The sequence below is a fragment of the Dermacentor albipictus genome, chromosome 7 (genome assembly GCF_038994185.2).
Source record: "Dermacentor albipictus isolate Rhodes 1998 colony chromosome 7, USDA_Dalb.pri_finalv2, whole genome shotgun sequence".
In the NCBI taxonomy this organism is placed as follows: Eukaryota; Metazoa; Arthropoda; class Arachnida; order Ixodida; family Ixodidae; genus Dermacentor; species Dermacentor albipictus.
This window is the reverse complement of record NC_091827.1, coordinates 44,379,458-44,399,679: the sequence shown is the minus strand read 5'-3', so window position 1 is coordinate 44,399,679 and position 20,222 is coordinate 44,379,458. Positions and strand designations below refer to the sequence as shown.

Sequence of the window (20,222 nt, the reverse complement as noted above, 5' to 3'; positions counted from 1 at the left end):
GTTTTCGGAAGTGTTCAAGTATGTCTACAATAATAGCTGTATTTTCGCGGTTTGCTGTCCAGCTGCTTTGGTCATTAACCAGTCAAGAGTGCTTTTTTTATCCAAGCCAGGTAGAGTTCTCAATAGCAGAACAACTTTTTTACACCTGACACGCAGTTCAATGCATTGCTGTAGCCGCGCGTGTACTAGTATTGTACTGCTGGCACCCATTTACAGCAGAACTAGGCGATCTCATTTTGTACCTCGCAGGGAGACCACACAACTCTGGGTACTGGTTCGCATACTCTCATGCATACAGCAGCATGTGTGCCGGCGTGCATTGTGGGACGCTCGTTGGTGTGGACTTCCTTTACTTCGTAATATGCATAGAATAAAATGCAACCGTCTAATGATGTACAAACTACAATTTTAAGCAATAAGTACACTGTACTTAATAACAGCCAACTTATGTACAGTAATCTTGCATACTACATCCAGAGCACCAAGTAAGGGGCACCAGGCTGTGCCTTGTGTGTGAGACTTTCTCTGCAAATTTAAAATTACAATTTCTACTCAGATCGCAAACAGCATGCTGGATTCTATCACGATAAATTATGGTCATTACATTTCCATCAATGTCTCGCAACACATTCTGGTCAGTTGTCAGTTCCTAGAAGAGCAGTATATTCCACACACATGGAGGAACCGGTGATAAGCTTTCGTTTGATGCTTACTGAAATGTCTTCACTTTTCTTCCTTCATTTCTATGTAGCTCAGCACTTCTCACCCAGTGCATGTTCCAGTCACATTTTGTTAACTTTTTTTTTTCTCCACGCTCAGCTGATCGTGCTGTAAACTTCTTCTTCACTTCTCTGTAGCCGACTCCCTGAGTTTTCAGTTGGCAACTTCTTGTGTTTTGTTCTGCTTGCATATTCGAGCACCTACCCAGTACCGCATACTCTCTCTGGGGTATTAGCCCAGAGTGTTCGCATAGCCAGTGTCGCATGCCCAGTTGCACACACCACAGTGGTCCAAGTTCTATACTTTTCAAACCAGCAGCAGCCAGCACCCACAAAGTTTGGGGAACAGGCAAATTCATCAAATATGCAGCTCACTATACAGTACTTGTGTTATTCAAAACATAACAGCTGTACTTCTTGAGCGAGGACAAAGCCAAAGAATGTGGATGAGGACAAGTGCTGCAATGAAGTTTTACAGTTGGGAGACTGCGCTTGTCCTTGACCGTGTCTTTTGTAATTATTATTATTATTATTCCTAGTTCCAGAAATTGCGCTGTTATACTTTGAGAACCAATCAGCCCAATCTTTGAGGTTACCAAGATACTTGTGTGTCTGCTCGATGCAGGGCCTTGTGTGGCCCCCCTCACCCTTTGTGTTTTTTTATTTATTTATTTTGCCGTTATCTTTTTTTTTTTTACAGGCGTAGCACGCGAGGATGGCTCCCCCAAAGAAGAGCAACGTTGAGGTAGGTGCCCACGTGGTTGTTAAGGACCACCCGCTCCCTGCGCGAGTGGTTCACATCCAGGGCAACGAATGCCAAATCCAATTTGTCGACGACTCGGTGGCCGTCGTGCGCCTCTCGTCCGTCACGAAGGTAACACTGCGCATGCCTGGAAAGGGGATGGCTGCGCGGCGGTGGCGGCGTGAAAGAAAAAAGAAAAAAAAAGTGCTGCTTGTCTGGGCGCATTATACGCCTGCATGTGCACGCCTCAAATCGGCCCTTCCGTCATCATTGCCTACATAGGGCTACTATGGCAGTGACGGCTAATACATGCATTTGTCTTTGTGTTTGTGGCTTCAAATGCTTTTGTGGCATTATTTATCTCTCGCTTGAGTTGTCAAGCTATCGCAGTTTTATAAACACAGCAATGCGCACTCATGCATAGTCATTGCGAATCATGTTTATGGTGCAACATAGTTTGTCGAACACGATGAATGTCACTAAGTCATTTGAAACCACAGCTAAGCCACAAGGACAAAACTTTAGGCAAACCCGTGCGATCGCCATCATATTCAGGGTGGCTGAACTGCCATGCTTGCGTAAGGTCTCCACTGTCCTTCAGCATGTACATCATCGCACTCAATGCATTTCTTGTCCTTTAACCCTTTGAGGGTCAAATTATTTGGAAAAAACTTTCCCAGGTGGTCAAATTACTTTATTGCAGATCTTGAATGGACAAGATGTATAAAGTCGGGAATAAACAGTAAAAAAATATAGGAACACTATTTTGGTGTCGGCATCACTCAGAACTGCAAAATGTTCAATAGTATTTCAGAGTGTGGCACTCCTTTGAAACACGGGTCTGCACACAGCACCTTATCGCAGTCTGCACACCTAAAATGCGTGTATGCTCTTCTCTTGGAGCGACGAGTTGTGTTGACGCACACATGACATCTTCTCTGCATGCGGCTGCCTTGGGCAGAGGTCTGAGGCACCCTCTCGCGTAAGCGCGTTGCTGCAGAGAGCGAGAATACCTCGTGAGCGGCGGTGATAAACAAGCTGAGAGCAGTGCCAATCAAGATAGAAATCAACTTCCACCGCCCGTGCAAGAGAGTGATGACAAAGAGAAAAATCACGTTTCGCCGCCTCCGTTGCGATCACGCAGTGGAACTGAAATGGCAAAGTGCGTTGCCAGTGAGAGCACGAATACCTCGCGAGCGGCGGTTATAAACAAGCTAAGAACAGCGCCAATCAAGATAGAAATCAACTTCCACCGCCTCTGCAAGAGAGTGACGACAAAGAGAAAAATGACGTTTTCGCGCGCCTCCGTTGCGATCACGCGGTGAAACCGCAACCGCAAAACGGGTGTTGCCGCAGTCTGCACTACGCGCTGAAGCTCGAAATCAGTTCTGCTTATCTCCCCAAGAAGGTAACACAAATTTCAAACGCTTCTTGTAAGTCCCAAGAGGTGGCAGCACCTCCCAGCGAGCATGCATCGTCATTATGGCGCGAAATTTCAAATGGAGGGTCAAAACCGTACTCGTACGGCAAAGACCTTGCGTGACAGAAAACCGCTGCCGTACATGTACGGCAAAAACCTTCAAAGGGTTAAGCAGTTAAGTCCAATTGTCAGCTGTTGATTTTCTACAGATGCAGAATGCCCCTTGTACCCTCTTTCTTCTGTTATTCAATTGAGGGATCGGTGCACTCTGGTTTTGACGGCATACTTGTGGCACTGCCTGCATCCACTACACCGCGCTGACTCATGTGTGCGTCAGTGATGCGGGAGTGCATGACGTGACCAGTAGCCTGCTTCATGCCTGTGGGCAAGCAGCACTTGCTGTGCATGTTTATTTCGGCTGGTCATGTTAGAGGACCATTGTTTTTGCTCATCACACTATTCAGAAATTGCAGCTTCTTGCCGCATTTAACGGCTCTATAGCTGTAGTACAGCAGAACTCCTCTACCACGTTTTCCATGTAGCTGCAGGAGCAGAACACAGGGTTAGCTAGGGAAAGATTCGTTTAAAAGTTATGCCATGGGAGCCTGGCTTTGGTCGGTGCCACAGCTAGCGGAATGTATTAGCAAAGAATGCAGTACTGAGGTTCTACCACATTGGGGATTGCAGAAATGTGTTCGTTTGTAAGTTGGACACTGCATGGGGTAAAGTTTATTTAGAAAGTTCCGTATTTGTGAGTGCATCTACACGACACTATAGGCATGGAGCCCCCCCCAAAAAAGACTATATTCGCGTAATGCCATTGAATGATGTTAATGCCAGTGAATATTTCTGAACTTTATGGAATCTTTTAACATTGTGGGGATAAAGATTGTGGATATTTTATTGTCTTGAAGGATTTTCTTGCTTGCATCCATTGTGGATCATTTAGCAAAAAAAATAATTTTTGTACAAGGGATACTATTGGTTCACTTTCGAATGTAGTTACGTAAGTGAGCCACAGTTGGGCATCTTGTACCAATGGATATTCATTTAGCGACTTGTTTCATGGTGCTTGTCGCAAGTGAAGGAAGAAACTATGAATTGCGTTCATCTGCGAGTACTTGGTGACGATGTCTAGGTGTGATGTCCAGTACTGCACACACTGCATTGGTATTGTAGGAAAAAAGAGCAACTGAAGCGCCTAGTGACTCTTGAATTCACAGCTATTTAGACAACAGTGGGGTGGGGATAATGAAATGGCAACCATTTGGCATGAAAATGTTTGCCTTGCGGTATTGATCGCCCCCGTTACTGATACTAGACCAGGCTGCTCAAGGCGAGCCGAATAAGGGGTTACGGTCGCGGGCAAACCTCCTGCATCGCACGTCCTTCGTGACTGATGAGTAACGTCCATCTGTCCATTTCTCTTCAACTTTCTTGTGCAGTCGAGTTCGACATTGGCATCTACCATTGGGGCTGTGACCAGGGTACATTTTCTTTTTTTACTAATATCCTCTGAAGCTCTCAAACGCATTAGGGTAACGTTTCGAGACTATATCGCCGCTTATTTCTCTTCAACCTTACGCAGTCAAGATCGTCGTGGACGCCAAGCAGCTCGACTGTGAGTGACAGTGCGCGTTTTGTTGTTTCTTGTTGCAGCACTGCATGGAACAGCCAGTTCTGTTCTTGAGTTTTCTCAGCCGGCTAAAGGCCTCTATAACGAGGATTTTGGGGAACTGAGGACAAATCAGCAGCAGATGGGAGAAAAAAAAAGAATACACATTAGCTGATCTGTGCTGACTTTCAGTAGGCATGCATCAAGAACAGCGCTAGCTTCATTCGCGATTTGAAAATGCATTCTTTGGCTGATGCTGTACTCTTGACAGCAGTAATTTGAGTTTGCAGAAGTTTACGTGCCGACTGTTGGCAACTTTGAGTAGGCTCTGCGTAGCATCTGCTGCAGTGCCTGCCTGCTGTACTACTATTCATTGCAGCTCTTGATAATCGGCTTTAGTGTTTTGAAAACCAACTGCAGTGAAATTTGGATTTGGCTATAAATGGTGAAAAAGTATTTTGTTAAAGTTTGTTATAAATGAGTAGTACATACATAGACTGTCAAAGCAGTCTTGGCAAAACTGCATGGCTATAATTGCCTAAATTTTCTTTTTAAAGTGGTTTAAGTGGCACATTAGCAGACGACACGGGCACCTGGTGGTTAGCAGAAAACGTACACATCCCGGACCTTGACCTTTGAGATTTTCTGTGCGCTGCGAAGCAACTTCTACTCGGAAGTCATGTCCAGTCACCGTGCTGGTTGTTGACGTTTTGGATTGTGCGTCATTTTTTGTTAGCAGCAGTTGCTTTTTTTTTTTTGGTTTCTCTGTTAAAGAAAGTATATTTCTGCCATTATGTTACTCATTCGCTCATACCTCAAATGGAACACTTAGCAAGAAGGTTGCGTTATGTCTGCACATTCTGAAACTAGACTTTTTACGCAATGAAAGTTGCTCAACCATTGGCCTTTAACCACACGCACTGCTTAGGACTCTCGTAACACCTACACCAACCCTACTCACTGTCAGCCGAATTTCAACCCAAAACTATGGTGCCCGTGAGGCTTCTTTGTAAATCTGTTGACTAATCCAATACTCCTGTGACTTCTCGAGTGGTATTTCACCAAAGCTTGTGTTAACTCGAGTGAATTGGATTGGCGTCCTCACTTGAGTGAATTGAAGCGCCTCTGTAGTCTGAGAAGGTAATTGTTATGTATAATTGAAATGTAGTAAATAATTAAGTGAAGGGAAATGAAACTGAATGGATAGATAACTTGGTGCAGCTGGGGACTGAACCCACATCCTTTGCGTTATGCGTGCAAGGCTTTCTTGGGCACTGCAAGCGTGATGTAGAGGCTGCGTAACAAGATGGAGCTTCTGTCTGGGTTCTTCTCAGTGTTCTTTCAAGCATCAGCTTCTCTGCGAGAACCCAGTCCTTCAGTTAATGGACGGTTGGTTGGTCTTTAACTGTGAACACAAAAGAGATTAGACATCCCTGTGAGGCCATGTAAAATTTTGATTTGATGTCATGAGAGGCAAAAGAGTGCAAGAAGGAATGAGAAGGAAGTGGCAGGCAAACTCGTGCCCCTAGCTGTGCATGCCATTGGATGAGCCTGGCAGAGGTGTAAGAGAAGTAAATTGTGAGAGCAGTAAAACAGCGCTAAGCAACAGGACAAGGAGAGGGACACAGACAACAGCGCTGTGTGGCTGCAGGTGGTGTACCAGAGGTACCAGAGGTATTGCCACGAGAGGTGGACAGGCACACACTCTTTGGGGGGTCACCGGTACCAGCTTGGTTTCTCTTTTGTTGAGCGTGCTTGTGCTTGCTCCATTCTTTTGGCGGCTTGTATAAAATGCTGCCTGCCACAATTTCAGTAGATTTCAAAGAAGCTGACGGCATCCTAGATAATTCTCCATGGTTTCTATTGGTATCGATGTTTAACTGGGCAAAAAGTTGTCGCATTGAAACAAACGTCTGTGCAAGAGAGAGTTAAAATGAAGTGGGCATAACGCAACATCTTTTAGAGGAGTGACATTCTGCGGAGCACGAGCTTGTTGTGATGCAGCGTGGCCTACTCTTCTGACTCGGAGCACCGTTGCTCGTTTTGTCTTCTTTTATCCTTGCACAGTCGGACTCGTCATCATCGTACACCAGCCGTAGGACCTCCTACACAGTGAGTGAGACGGTAACTGTTTTCATGTGCCAGGCTCGCCTAACGCATTCTATGCATGATCGTCACCCTACAGGACGGTCGTAACCCTGAATGGCACGTGGCGGCAAAGTGACCGTTTTCGCTCGCTGCCCTGGCATCTTACAGCCAGAAGCGTTTTTTTGTTGGGGTGGTGACGGCAACACATTTTGGCGAAAACGGTTGATGCTGGCTTGTTAGGAGGTTCTGTGGCCCTCTGAAACTCAGCTGCGCATGCTCCTTGTTTGAGAGATCAGCTTATCCAGTTCCTGTTGGGTAGGAATCTCTCAACGTGAGCAGTGCTGACAAGATGTGGGTGGAAGAGTAAGCTTTCACAGACTGGACCAATCAGTCCTCTCAGCTGTCACACTGCCTAATATCCTTTGTGCTAGCACAGGTTTAATAAAAAAAAAATGCCCCGCGGTTGCTGCTGTGGGAAGCCTCTCCAAAGTAATGGAGTTGTCTTTGCACTTGTCAGTGTGAAATCGTGCAGTGGAAAACGAACAAGAAGCTTTGTAAGTAGGTGAAGCATTGCACAGAGGACAAGGAAAGGGATGCACACATAGTCCCCTGCATCATTTCATCATGCGGTCAAACGTGAGATCCAATACCGACTTGGTGTTCTCAACATCTTCCTCAATCTTTGCTGTGTATCATTTGGAAGACTGCCCCTTACCCCCAACTTTTGTTTTTGTTGTTCTCTCTTTCTTTTTTTTTTTTTTTCGCCTCGTGCAGACTGAGTCTTCGGTGACAGTCACCAGCCGCAGCACCCGGACGATGACGTCGCGCAGCCGCTCGTCATCGAAGTCGCCAAAGACGAAGCGTGTCACGAGCCGTAGCAGGAGCCGCAGCGCATCCCGAGCTGGCCCCACCACATCCTCCAGAACGCCCCGGTCGCCGCAGAAGAAGGCTGCCTCCCCCAAGTCGCCAAGCCCGGCCAAGAAGGCCAAAAGTCCGGCAAGGAAAAGCCCCGGGCGCCCAAAAAGCCCTGTCGGGCGTCCAAAAAGCCCCGGGCGTCCAAAAAGCCCCGGGCGTCCTCCAGCAAGGACTTCACTGGCCAAGAGTCCAGCGCGCAAGTCACCGGCAGCCAAAAGTCCAGCTAGGAAGACTCCAGCCAAGACGAAAGCCGCACCGAAGTCACCAGCACGCACCACTACACAGCGAAGGAAGAGTGTCAGCCCTGCGAGGGAGAGAGGTGCGTGACTTCTGCGCTCCATTGCACTTCTGTAAGCATTGAGTGTGTGGAGTTTATTTCAGTCTGTCACTGTGTGTAATTCTCACCATGGTGCCCATATCAATATTGGAAGTCAAATGCATCCCATGTTGTTTCTAGGTAAATGTGTGCTGACGGGGGGGAGGTGGTATTTCCAACTCGTCTTCTCATTGTTCTCCCTTCTTTTTTTCTTCCCATTCCACTAAGTAAAGGTCTAGACCATCAAATACCGTATACATCTTATTCAATTGTGCCCCCAAATATAGTGTGCATCCAGTTTTCACTGGTGTAAATTAAGAAAAGTAACCTGAATATAGCATGCTGCCAATTTATAAAAGAAAATTTTAGCATGTCCCTACCACGTTCTCGATCAGAAAAACCTAGATGTGCAGAATTTACCTTCATGGAAGGGAGGTTTTTTTTTTTTAATGGGGCTTTTTAATAAAAGCGTTGTTACCAAGCACCCAGGAGCAGTATTCTTAAACAGTCACTTTAGAGATACAGTATACTTCCGTTAATTCAACTCAGTTTAATTTGGTTTTTTGATAAATTCGATCCCAACCGAACGTCCTGGCTGTTGTCTATACATTTCTATGGGCCAGAATTTCAATATTTCAATATTAACGTTAGCCTTCGTTGATAATTCTAACTTAACTAGTCGGCATACCTGTGCTTACGCCAATAGTGGCCCCTTTGGCAGCAGCGTCCGTCTTTGCGGAGCTTAGGGGACAGTGAATGCGTTGGAACACACACCATTTCCTGCTGAAAACACTCGTTATGGGCCCACCATAGGAAGATTTGAAAGTGAGAAGTGAAAGCAGCTCACAATGAACAATTTAACAGTATTTACCCAGTCATAACGGTTGCTTTTTTTTTTCCTAATAAAATTAATTAAAAAATTACCTGTGCGGTGTAAACAGCAACAGCCTATACTGATAGCCAATGTCATCACCATTGCCACCACAACATGGCGACTTGCGTACCATCACGCTTGTATAGCGTGACAATGACGATGTGCCCCTTTCAATCTTCGATTATGAAGGCTCATTCTATAAGTTATTTTACATGCTAAGCTTGTGGCAACGAGTCGCGTCATGTGCCTATAGCATTTCGGGCAGTTCCACGCATCACAGTATGAACTAGCGAAGTGGTTGGACTAGGCGAAGGCCACGATCCTGTTTGCAATTGTTGTGGAGTCATTAGAGAAAAGAGTATCGAACATGCAATTGACCATATGGAGGGCATATGGTTCACAGACAGCAATGAAGTGCTCTCTGAGAGTTATGGCAGTGGATGTAAGCTGTAAATAAATCAATATTCTGTGAAGGTAAAGATCACACGTTTCCCCTTCATGTTATTCACCCTTGTTCTGTTAACCTTGGTTCATTGTGGTTCTCTGAAATTTTTCGATATCAAACCTTTTTGCAAGGCCCTTACGTTTCGCGAAGTGATCGGAAATCCTTTCTTGAATTTCATATCTGGCCAGGTTTAACAGAATTTTTGTCTCTAGGAGTACATTGTTGCTTTACAGCAGCAGTGCAGGACTCTAGTCTTGCCCTTCTTTGCGTCTGACGAGGCAATTAAATGCTGCTGCATCTGCACGTTGCTTGCATTGCGTTCCACACGCAGCCTCTCGTGACCTCTCACTGTCGAATCCTTGCAGGTGGCGACACCCCACGGCCCGGCCCCTCGCGCGCTCCAGTGTCCTCGTCGTCCTCGTCGGAGACGATCATCGCACCAGCGCGCACTCGCGCGAGCCTCGCCACGCCCCTGGGTGATGCTTCTCCCGAGCCTGTGGTGAACCTCGGCAGCAATTCGATCACCCGCCGCATATCGAGCGCACCCTCCACAGGTGCATCGTCGCCACACGTCTACAATGTGCAGGGGGTGCGGTCTTCCCCACGCATTGCCACCATGCACTCGACCTCGGTGAGTTCCTTTACCTAGCTGTGTTCCGCTACCCCCTGCCGGAGCCTTCTGTGTTTCTTCAGTGGCTGCCCAGCGGCACAAAGAACAGAGTTCACTTAGAGGGCACTGTAGGGCTTCCCCTGCTGGAATTACTGCAAGGGAACTGCGGCACTGCGATCATCACTCTGCTTACCATGGAGTTGATGAGTGGTGCAGTAAAACATCGTTGGTTTGGATTTCATGGGACTGAAAGAAACCTGCGAATTAACCGAATGTCGAATTATTGAGGGTATCCAGAAAACGGTTAGCAAATGTTTATTCCGTTCAACACGCTTTTTGTTTAGTGAATGACTGAGCAAAACCTGTTTCTATTTCACACAAAAGCAGTGGAAGCTGCAATTCTCATCACCTCATGACTCATTGGCCCATGCAGCGGTAATCGAGGCCTCGCAAATTCCTTTGCGGCACGGCCGCAGTGCACATTTTCATTTGTGGTACGCTTTGTACTACCGCACGTACATTCCGTTCTTTTTTTTTTTTTCTGCTAGTGAGCTGATTGTCAACAGATTGTCTATCGCGATATAGCCGGTGCTCTTCATCCTCGACAGCTTTGTAGCGAAGCAAAATGAAACAACCGTTGGCTGCAACCGCTGCGTAGGAAACCACGACCGCTATTGATGCGATTATGAACGGCGACATTCCGGTGCCGAAGGCACACGTCCGATGCATGCACTGAGTCAGAGTGAAACTTCCGTTTGCTGCAACTACTGCAGGCGAGTGAGGGAGTAAAAACTTTTTGAGCTCTAGTAGTTGTGTTCTTCTGCAGCTGGGGCGTATTCTTCAGGGGAGTCTTCCTCCTTGTGTGCTCCTCAAAGGTCTTTACCACCCCTGCTTCGTCCATCTCCTATTGCAATGGTCGGCTGCCCTTGGTCCAGGGCTCTCCTGGCCCCTGCTGTCCGTCGTGCATGCTGCACTAGACCTAGCTGGTCTTCGCAGCGGTCTCTGGACAGCAGTTCCTCCCATTTCTTCGCACTTGGTGTGATATGATTGGGACTACGTCAGTTTGTTGACATGCCGATGTTATGTATTATAATGTGGGTTTCTCATTGCACCATGTACATGTGTCTATTAAGTGTGGGGTGCATTTTACTTAGCACGTTAAGGTTAGGGTACGACCCTGTTTGTAGTTGCCTCCATGCAACAGATTCTTCCCTGCTAAGAGACTTGTGCGGCGGAAAGTACCACTTTCTGCTGCCTCTGTCATCGTTTAAAATGGCCAAGTACTGTTGGTGTACAGGCATGGTTTCCTCGAGGCTGTCAACATTGGACGCTTGGTAATTAGTGTGCTCTCGATCTGTCCTGTTCACCTCTTGGTTCCCTGCCACCCCCGTGTGTACCGGTACCCAAACATTCTTGTGTGTGATCGCTTCATGTGGTTCTGTGCCTGTTTGTTGTGTGTCATAATCTACTGAGCAGAGTATGCGGAGTGCTCGATGACTGATTCTGCCATGCAAGTAGTTGTGGCAGGCTGCTTGCGAGACCAAGGGTATTGTTAGCGACTGTCCAATCTGATAGCCCTCCACTGCTTCTAGAGCAACGGCCACTTCTTCAGCCTCGACTACCGTGTAGTCTTGTAACGGTGGTTCCCTCTCGTAGTGCCAAGTCGACCATCATCGCTACTGCGTTCTTGCTTCTCGTACCGCCAAGTCGACCATCATTGATACTGCATTCTTGCTTCCCCTTTGTGTGGTGTAGATGGCTGCGTCCACATACACTGTTGTCTTTTGGGGAGCATAAGTTTTCTGGAGGTATTCGGCCTTTGCCTCCCTGCGACCTTTATGGAGGTTGGGGTCCATGTTCCTTGGGATTGGTGCTATTTTAAGCATGCTGTAGTACCGAAGCTATCCCCGACGAGTACCGCAGCATGCTTAAACTGCAGACGAAACTGCGGTCACTATTGACACAATCATGGATGGCGACTACGCAGTCTTTTAGGCACGTGGCCGACACACGTACCGAGTCAAAACGAAACAACTGTTTCTACAAACACTGGAAAAAACCACGGCTACTATCGGCGTGATTATGCATGGCGACTACACAGTTATGAAAGCACGCCACTGATGCGGTTATGTGCGGCGCTAAACACAAGAATAGAGGCTTTAAAGGCAGAAATAGGCACGAAGCGTTCCGGCATTGCTGTCATTGTACGATTTCTGCTGATGACTATGGCTCTGCCGCTTCATTTCAATTGGACACTAGCACCATTTTTGCTCTCTTGGGTTGCAAATTGGCAGCACTCCTAGCTCGCCGAGCTCCGAAAGTTGTCTGAATTAACCTATGTGCAGCCACATACGTCCAAATTAACAAGAGTTTGATTTCACTGAATAATGCATACGCTTGTCGGGACCAGAGGATGAGTCCGACTCATCCGATTTTCCGAACAAGGGTCAAATTAGTCTACTTGTCTAACCTTAGTGCTTATGACTTCAAATGCTCTTGTGACATTAATCATTACACCACGTCGGCTTTTATTGCCCCACTTTCAGGGCAGCTGTATTCTAAACACGAAGGCAGTTAAGTTCTTGCGCATGAGCGGAGTAATGGGTGGTGTCCAAATTCATCCTTCAGCGGCTGCGCGCTCCAAGTAACCAAAACCGATCTCGAAGGCCGCGCTGTTATGGACTGCATGGTGCCAAAGGTGTTTGCAGGAGCCAGAAATATGCTATGGTCGCCATATTTTTGATATCACCTATTGTGAATTGTTGCATTTACGACAATATTTCGTTGAAAAAAGTTCATTTGCAAGCTCACTGCGTCATTTGAAGCTAGGAGGACGAAGTTTAGGCAAATTCGCATGCTGCCCATCGTTCCCATCCAGGCTGAACTGCCATGCTTGCAGTTCCAACAAACACTGGTGCCAGGTTTCCTGATTTATTTCTTTATTTGACATGCACTCAAGCGCCTGGGAATCGTAGAGGGGACCAGGGTACATATGTACAACAATAATATGATTAAGTACTGTATACAGTGCAGTCCACTTACATTGAGATAAAGAAGAATGAAAAATCCAATCGTTATGACCGGTCGTCGCTATACCTGGACTGCCATAAAAAAAAACTACTGAACATACCTTTGTAGCTCCGAAACCAAATTTACCTCCTGTGCTAAAGAATAGACGCTGTAAAAGTAGACTGTGAAAAATGAAATGTTTATGTATACAGTCGAACCTCGATATATCGAACAGCGCGGTGATCGCAAAATAGTTCGATATAGCCAGAATTCGATATATAAAATCACGTAGAAAACACGTCAAAAACTAGCACAAATCAATCAATGAACCAATCGTGGCGCAATAGATACTCACATGAAGCTTCAAACAACGTATTTATTTCGTTCGCTGAAAGAACTGAAGCAGCGTAGTCTGCTTCATATTGGCAACCGCGTGCTTGACCACGGCGTCCTCAACATAGTCCAAACAATCCACAAGAGACGGTCCAGTGCCTTCTATTGCGCCGCAGTAGCGGCGTACAACGGCCAAAGCAGCTACAGCCTCAGTTGCAGTCGGGAGCGGGGCAACATCAGCGCTTGATGGATCAGCCTCGGCAGCGTCTTCGTTTGGCCGCTCAGCAGTCACTTCTGCCGCGATCTCCACGTCTTAACTCCGCCACTGTTCCGGTGCTGTCATCACCGCCAACGGAGACCTCAATGCACATGCTGTGTGGCTCAGCACCGACAAGGCACTCCAACTGGCTCCACGGCCGCCTCGATCACGCGCGCACGGCGGGGGCGCGGGCGCGCGTGATTGAGGCGGCCGGGCTGGCTCACGGCCGGGGAGCGCGCGCTTCTCTAAAGCGCGCGAAGCGCGCGCTCCCCTCGAGACCGGCCGTGGCTGGCTCCAAGCCGCCGCGTGTGTACGCCGCTACGTTCAAATGGCGCCCTCGGCGCAACCGATGTGGGAGCTGTCGTGCGCAGCAGTCTGGAACGCCCATCGCGCCGCCGCTATCTTCGAGAGTGTTGCGGGAAAGCTCGCCTCCTGTCAACAGAGCGCACTTGGTCTGGGGCGGCAGAGTTCGATATATCCATTTTACATCCGGCCCCGTTCGAAATAAAAAATTAAAAATGCATGCGATTTTCCACGTGATATAGACAGTGTTCGATATACGCAATAATTCGATATATCCGTGTTCGATATATCGAGGTTTGACTGTAGTACCTCCAAACAGCGTATCAAGCGTTGGAGGTATACATGGTGGACATTATCGTTTTCTTTACCAATAGAGGGCACGTTACATTCAGGTGCATTTTAAACCCATGAAAGGCTGTGCGTTAGATTCAAATAAATGCAAGGTTGCCACTTTACTCCAAGCATTCACCCATTGTATTTTGTTACAGGACAGCTCCAGCAGCGTAAGTTGACTTGGCAGTCTCTTCTGACATTTCATTCCTTCTTTTAAAGTAGGAGTCTGGTCTTAGAAATATATATAATGTTTATTCTTTGGGTTATGTTGCTGAAAACTTGTAGTTGTGTATAATTTTTTTGCTTTTTTCGAATATGAGGTCCATCCTTGTCTGTGTCACTTGGTTCTACTTTTATGCAAGCTTCCTCTGCGCAATTTTCTTGAGAAGTTTGAAAAAAAGAATGGTTACTCAGATATCACAGACAGGATATCAGTGGCTTCTGCATGATGGAAAACTTTAATAACACTCACCTTATTGCTCTGTCTACTCCACGACAAGAGGTGCGAGACTTTGAAGTGGACTTGAAGAAAAACGTTTGTCTGTGTGTCAACTTTGAAGTCTTGCAGCTCTTGTTCTAAAGTCCAAGGACAAAAAAGGTTGGTCCTACTCTTCTAAAGAGATTGGTCAATGGCCGAATCAGGACATTTTTGACGTTTCTTTGTCTTGGGCTACCAATTAGGCCTGGACAGATCCAACAAGTCGTGTTCAGAGTTTTAACTTGGTACAGTAGACTTGGTTAGTGCACTAGTTTTTTTTTTTTTTTTGGTTAATTCACCAAAAACAATTCACCATTTCATTTTTGTTACAGGACCCTTACAGCAGTGTAAGTTGACTTCGTGTCCATTCTGACGTTTCGTTTTTTCTTTAACACTTTCGTGTCTGCTGGATAATAGGCAGTTTTTGGGTAGTCTAGTAAACAATTTTCTTACTGCTACAGCAAATGCTTGATTATGCAGGCGTACTCAGCTGCGCACTCTTTATCGTTAAGATGAACACACTCCGCGCCTCATTACCGGCGGCTATGTTACGTCTACGTGGACGACATACAAATAGGCTTCATGTCTTGTAATCTCACATTTCTTATGGTATTATTTTCAAGTGAATATTTACTAATTCTTTGAAAAAAAACTTTATAAAAAAATTGTAATGAAAACGAGAAAACTTCATAAGAACATAGATGCTGCTTTGCATCAAGGGAATATTTTAAAAATTTCGAAATATGCATTTTGAGCAAGAAGGCTATATACAACATCCCTGCAAATATAAGCTTTCTGTCTGTAGAAGTTCTTTATCTTCAAAGGAAAATGGTAGCCATAGTGGCTCTTGTGCTCGTGCCGTGGCTTTTACGAACGGCCGCGTGGCACTGCGGAGCGCGATCATGGCCCAGTGCCGAGGTCCACTGTCAGCCACCTTCTTACGCAAAACTTCACTCTTTTTGCTGTCATCGGCAAGTGTTCCTGCCCAAACGATGTTGAAGCACCCCAGATAAGAACTGCAACCTTTAAAACTCAGCAGATATATTTATATCTGAGTGCAGCAGCGACAAAATGGTTTCAAGTAGAAAACGAAACGCATTGGCAGACACCTGTTGTTGTTCCGGGGCTGTTTGACGCACTTTTGCCGTCCGTGCTGAAGTCCGATAAGTGAAAATTATCTTCAGAGTCTGTGCTGCTACCACCATCAAAGAATTCTGACGCAGACTCGTCGCAATCTGTTCAAATTTGCCGTTTCTTAAGGGCAGCTGCACACAATGTCAACGCCCTGTCGGAAGACGGCAGACTAAAAGGCGCTTTAAGAATCCTGTCCAGGTGGGAAAAAAACACACAAAACGGAAACTAGAAAAATAGTTCATCGTTTATGCGCCGGATGGCTCTAGCTGCCCAGAAGCACTCCAAGCACGGCAAAATTGGAAGAGATGTACTTCCGTTTTGTCTGCTTGTCCCCACTTCGTCCAGTCATGTGCGCAGGCACCAAAACTATGTCAGTTTCTACAGTGTTCTAGCGCGGGATCAGACTCTATGATCCACTTGTGTCTGCCTCAGTATTCATGTAGCACTGACTTAGAGTGCTAATCAGGAGAGGTATTCTGTAAGAGTCCACCTAGTGGACATGTCCATTTCGTCTGTTGTTGAGGTTCTGATTGACTGGGCTGTGCTGCGTGTCCGCAGCCGTGAGACGCCATAGCTAATCAGCACTTTTTTGCACAGCACGCAAAATCATGCGCTGCGCAAAATGAGACAATCCTAACAGCTCGCGCGCGATGCCATCAGCTGAAGTGCGCTACACCGTAAAAAAAAGCGATGAGGGAAAAAAAAATGAAGGCGGTGCCTGTGACGCCTGCATCACGCAATCCTCGAGGTCCGGTATGGGAGAACGCAGGCTAGGAATTTCGTTTGCAGAGGCTTGACGGGGCAAGTGGAGCTTGCCTCCTGAAATCATTGGTTTGCGGCACTGAAATATTTCCATCTCGGCTACTAATTAATAAATTTGAAAAAAAATTTCGGCAGAACGCTCCTTAGAGGACGCATAACAACTTCAGTGTATAACCAAAATTTGCTATGAGGCCTGGTGAGGGGCTCTTTAACAGTGGACCGAATTTGTTCATATCTTGCATAGATTGCAGGTTTGACCTGGATGGATTATGTACTCTATTTGAATAGCCAAGTAAAAAAGTTAGTACTTTACCCAAATCTGGCTACTCATAGTACACATAGGTTGCAGACTGCAACAGAAAAATTTGGGTAGTTATTTTGCCAGTTTGAATGTTCTGCTATTTAATTGCTGCTAGTAGATGGTAGTGGTAAGACGTGCGTGATGCTGCTAATGAGCTAACATTAACTCGTGCACAGGATCGGCACAGAATGCGTGAAGTCATCAGCTACAGCGTAAGTAGAAAGTCTCCTCTTGAATTGAGACAATATTGTATGCTTACAGCATACGCTGCTTGCCGTACCCAATAAAGGGTTGTGATAATTTTATGCTCTTTTTTTATTACTTAAAATATATTGTTAAAGCTATGCAGACGTCGGAAATGCAGTCAAAAGCTTTGACTTGACATGGAGGCAGGAGTGCTTGCTAACACGCACACTGTGTGTGAGAATTTAAATATTCTGCTCACACTATATTTTATGACGAAATGAAACAGTGGCCTTTTCTTCTGATTCAGCTAACTTGTGGCTGTGAGTTTTAGTAGTGTGCCGTTCATTTTCGACCACGACCACGTTTTGAACACCATTTATTTCCAAGTTGCCGTAGCAATCAGTAGTTGCAAAGGTGTGTCGCACACTCATTCAGATATCTTTTCGGACTCCAGAAATTTGGACTTGATATATTCCGAACTTCATAAATGCACCGTGTTCGTTCCCATGGGCAACTGCATTTTCGTGACCCGATTTTTCGGACCAATTTCCATGCTAATGTTTGATTTTCTGGACTAATTAACTCGTTCTGAGCCCTGCTACCAGTCTTGAAGGCTGCCATGTTGGATTTTCGGCTGGCTTAGCCAGGCTTGTCTTCCAGTGGTCTGCTCTATAGCCTCCAAGATAGGGAGGCACATGCTGTCCTCCATTCTCGGAGGCCATGTCCTCTCTTTGGCTGACAAAACCCTCCAGGGGACGCCACATTCTTTTTATTATTATTATTATTATTATTATTATTATTATTATTATTATTATTATTATATATTTTTCAAACTGTTCGATTTTTCGGACTGCTTTCCGGTCTTCGCGAGGTCTGGAATATCAGTCGGCGACTATAGCTTGCTGTACCATCATAGCTGTGAAGCAAACATCATGTTGCAGAAACGCTTTGGAATTCACATTGGAACTTTTCTAGTATGAAGCTGTTGTACCCTGAAGCCATTGTACTCTCTTCCTTCATAGAGATGACACAAGTGAGATCGACGTTTTACTCCCCACATTTACCACTTGCTTTCTGTTACAGGACACTGACAGCAGCGTAAGTTGACTTGGCAGTCCATCCTGATATTTCATTCCTTTCATTTGTCCTTGAGCCTTGTTTTAGATCAAACATTTTTTTTAATGTTTATTTGTGTTATGGTTAAGGAGAAGGAAGCCTGGCCTTAGGCAAAAAATTGTTTTACGTCTTTCTTCTTTAAGTCATGGTGCTGAAAAGTTGTACTTGTGTATAAATTTTTGTGCTTATTTCGAGTACAAGGTTCATTTGGTTCTACATTTATGCAAGCTTCCTTTGCTTAATTTTTTTGAGGAGATTGCAAAAAAAATTATTTGCTCAGCTATCCCCAAACTTCATATCATAGCCTTCTGCATGATTAAAGAATTCCAATAACAGCCACCTTATTGCTCTGTCTACCCGAAAACAAAAGATGCGAGACTTTGAAGAAGACTTGCAGAAAAACATTCTTCCGAGTGTCAACTTCGAAGTCTTTCAGTTCTTGTTCTAGAGTCGAAGAATAAAAAGGTTTGTTTGTTATTGGAATTTTTGAATCGAGCAGAAGCCATTGGTACCTTGTTTAGCTGTATCCGAGAAACTGATATTTCAGAAATTTACCAGGAAAATTAGCTAAAAATAAGCTTGCATAAAGGATGGGAAGTTGGGCTTGTTGGGAATGACGCGCATTGGGGAGCTAGATGGTACGTGTCTCAGAAAATATGCTAAAAACTGGACTAAACAAAAAGACTGAAGACTCAAGACTGCACTATATGATCTGAGAAACGTGTCTGTGGGGCTAAGCAGAAGAGAGGAATGCTTACCTTTGCAATTAAGGCATGCATTGTACTTTTAAATTTGTCATTTATCTTTGTTTTTCATAGTTTACCTTGCTATTTCTTTCCTTTCTTTTCTTTCCCTTCTAAGGTTTGTAAGCCACCTTTGTTGAAATAAATCTGTCAGTTGGTAGCACAGTGTTTAGTCCCATTTTTAGTGTTGTTTGTTTTCCAAAGTTTGTTGGTGATTCATGACTATAGGCACAGTGCAGTGAACACAAGACGCACAGGAGTAGACAGGAGTAGACGCACAGACAGGAGCGCCGACTGTCAGTGCGGTGGCATTGCACACCTGTCGATCTAGTATTCCTAGTGCTATACCAACAGACCCCTCACCCCACTGCTGGCATGTCGGCAGGGTGTTAGGAATAGTAAAAAGATTCGCAGGTTGGCAGCGTTGGGAAAGGGTCACACCCGAAAGGGCCTCTTGAGTGGATGCATGAATACAACTCTCTCTTTCTGCCCGGCCCACCTTTGCAGCTTGACGAAGATGAGGGCCCGTCGACATCCAAGAAGAGCCTGGTGCAGATTGCCGAGCCAAGGAGGCGCTTCCTTCCCCGCGTGCCCGAAGTTCGGCTCCCCTTCCGTCTGGGCAGCACCTTCAGTGCTCTCTTCTGGATATTCCTGGTGCCCTCGCTGGCCATTGGGCTGTACCTGCTGTGCCAGAAGGTACGCTGCCACTCCAGGCTTCCTGCATGTCTTTGCTCAATTGCTGCTCAAAGAGAGTTTGGCACGAAAGTTTCGAGAGGAAGCTCCGGCACCAGTGTGTGTGGGAGATGCAAGTATGAGGGTCCGGCCAGCTTCGGAAGAAATGATGGTACAGTCGTGCTCAGTATGAGCTGCAACGCGGTCAGTGTGGTGGCGCCGACATGTGAAAACTAGGTTTAATTAACACCGGTAAGTGGACCGGTTTTTTTTTAATTTTTTTAATTGTCAGCTGCCTTGCAGTCTTGGAGCCCCACGAGCGCTGTGTTGTTGCAGCTTCCACTTAGCGCAGCTGTACATGCATTTGCCTAAGCTCTGTCCTTCTGGCTTCAAATGACTTTGTCACTTTATAAATTGATAGATTTCTGCAAAACATTGCTTATGGATGCACCGATTTGCAGCGAACATGCATGTGTGTGGAAGCTAATTTACAGTACAGGCGTTGATTGAAAAAAGTGTGATTGCTTGGAAATTTAATAAGATCAAGAGTAATCAATAACGCAAAATCTAAAGCCACAAGACAAATCCATGCATCACCCGTTATTCCTGTAGTAGGTGAATGGTTGGGGCACAAGAAAGCAGGGGCGGGAACGGGGTATTGAACACAACCAATGTCTCGTTATTAATTTTGCCAGGGCAGTTTACTGGCAACTTGTGTCACAAAATAAAAGAGAGAAAAAAAAAAGACAGGCTTCAAAAGGTATAGTTGTCATTGAGGTAACTAAAAACTATCCATGCAATCGACGCTCATAACAATGGACCATGATAATCCAGTTTAAAAAAATCTGT

The 20,222-nt window shown here is 45.8% G+C and overlaps 1 protein-coding gene across 17 annotated transcripts in view; it reads left to right on the top strand.

The window, feature by feature from the left end:
• Positions 1-20,222, top strand: part of LOC139047886 (delta(14)-sterol reductase TM7SF2-like) — a 41,500-nt gene that overhangs the window by 2,993 nt on the left and 18,285 nt on the right. For 3 of the 17 annotated variants that reach the window (XM_070522058.1, XM_070522060.1, XM_070522059.1), the window contains exons 2-9: positions 1,420-1,464; positions 7,359-7,818; positions 9,500-9,765; positions 14,137-14,151; positions 14,792-14,806; positions 16,833-16,868; positions 17,926-17,940; positions 19,209-19,397. In XM_070522058.1, the coding sequence (XP_070378159.1) occupies positions 1,435-1,464; positions 7,359-7,818; positions 9,500-9,765; positions 14,137-14,151; positions 14,792-14,806; positions 16,833-16,868; positions 17,926-17,940; positions 19,209-19,397 (1,026 nt within the window). In that variant the 5' untranslated portion in view covers positions 1,420-1,434. Of the gene's footprint in view, positions 1-1,419; positions 1,594-4,326; positions 4,369-4,469; positions 4,503-6,563; positions 6,609-7,358; positions 7,819-9,499; positions 9,766-14,136; positions 14,152-14,791; positions 14,807-16,832; positions 16,869-17,925; positions 17,941-19,208; positions 19,398-20,222 lie in introns of all 17 variants that reach the window. The other 14 variants (XM_070522054.1, XM_070522053.1, XM_070522045.1 and 11 more) reach the window with 11 other exon arrangements.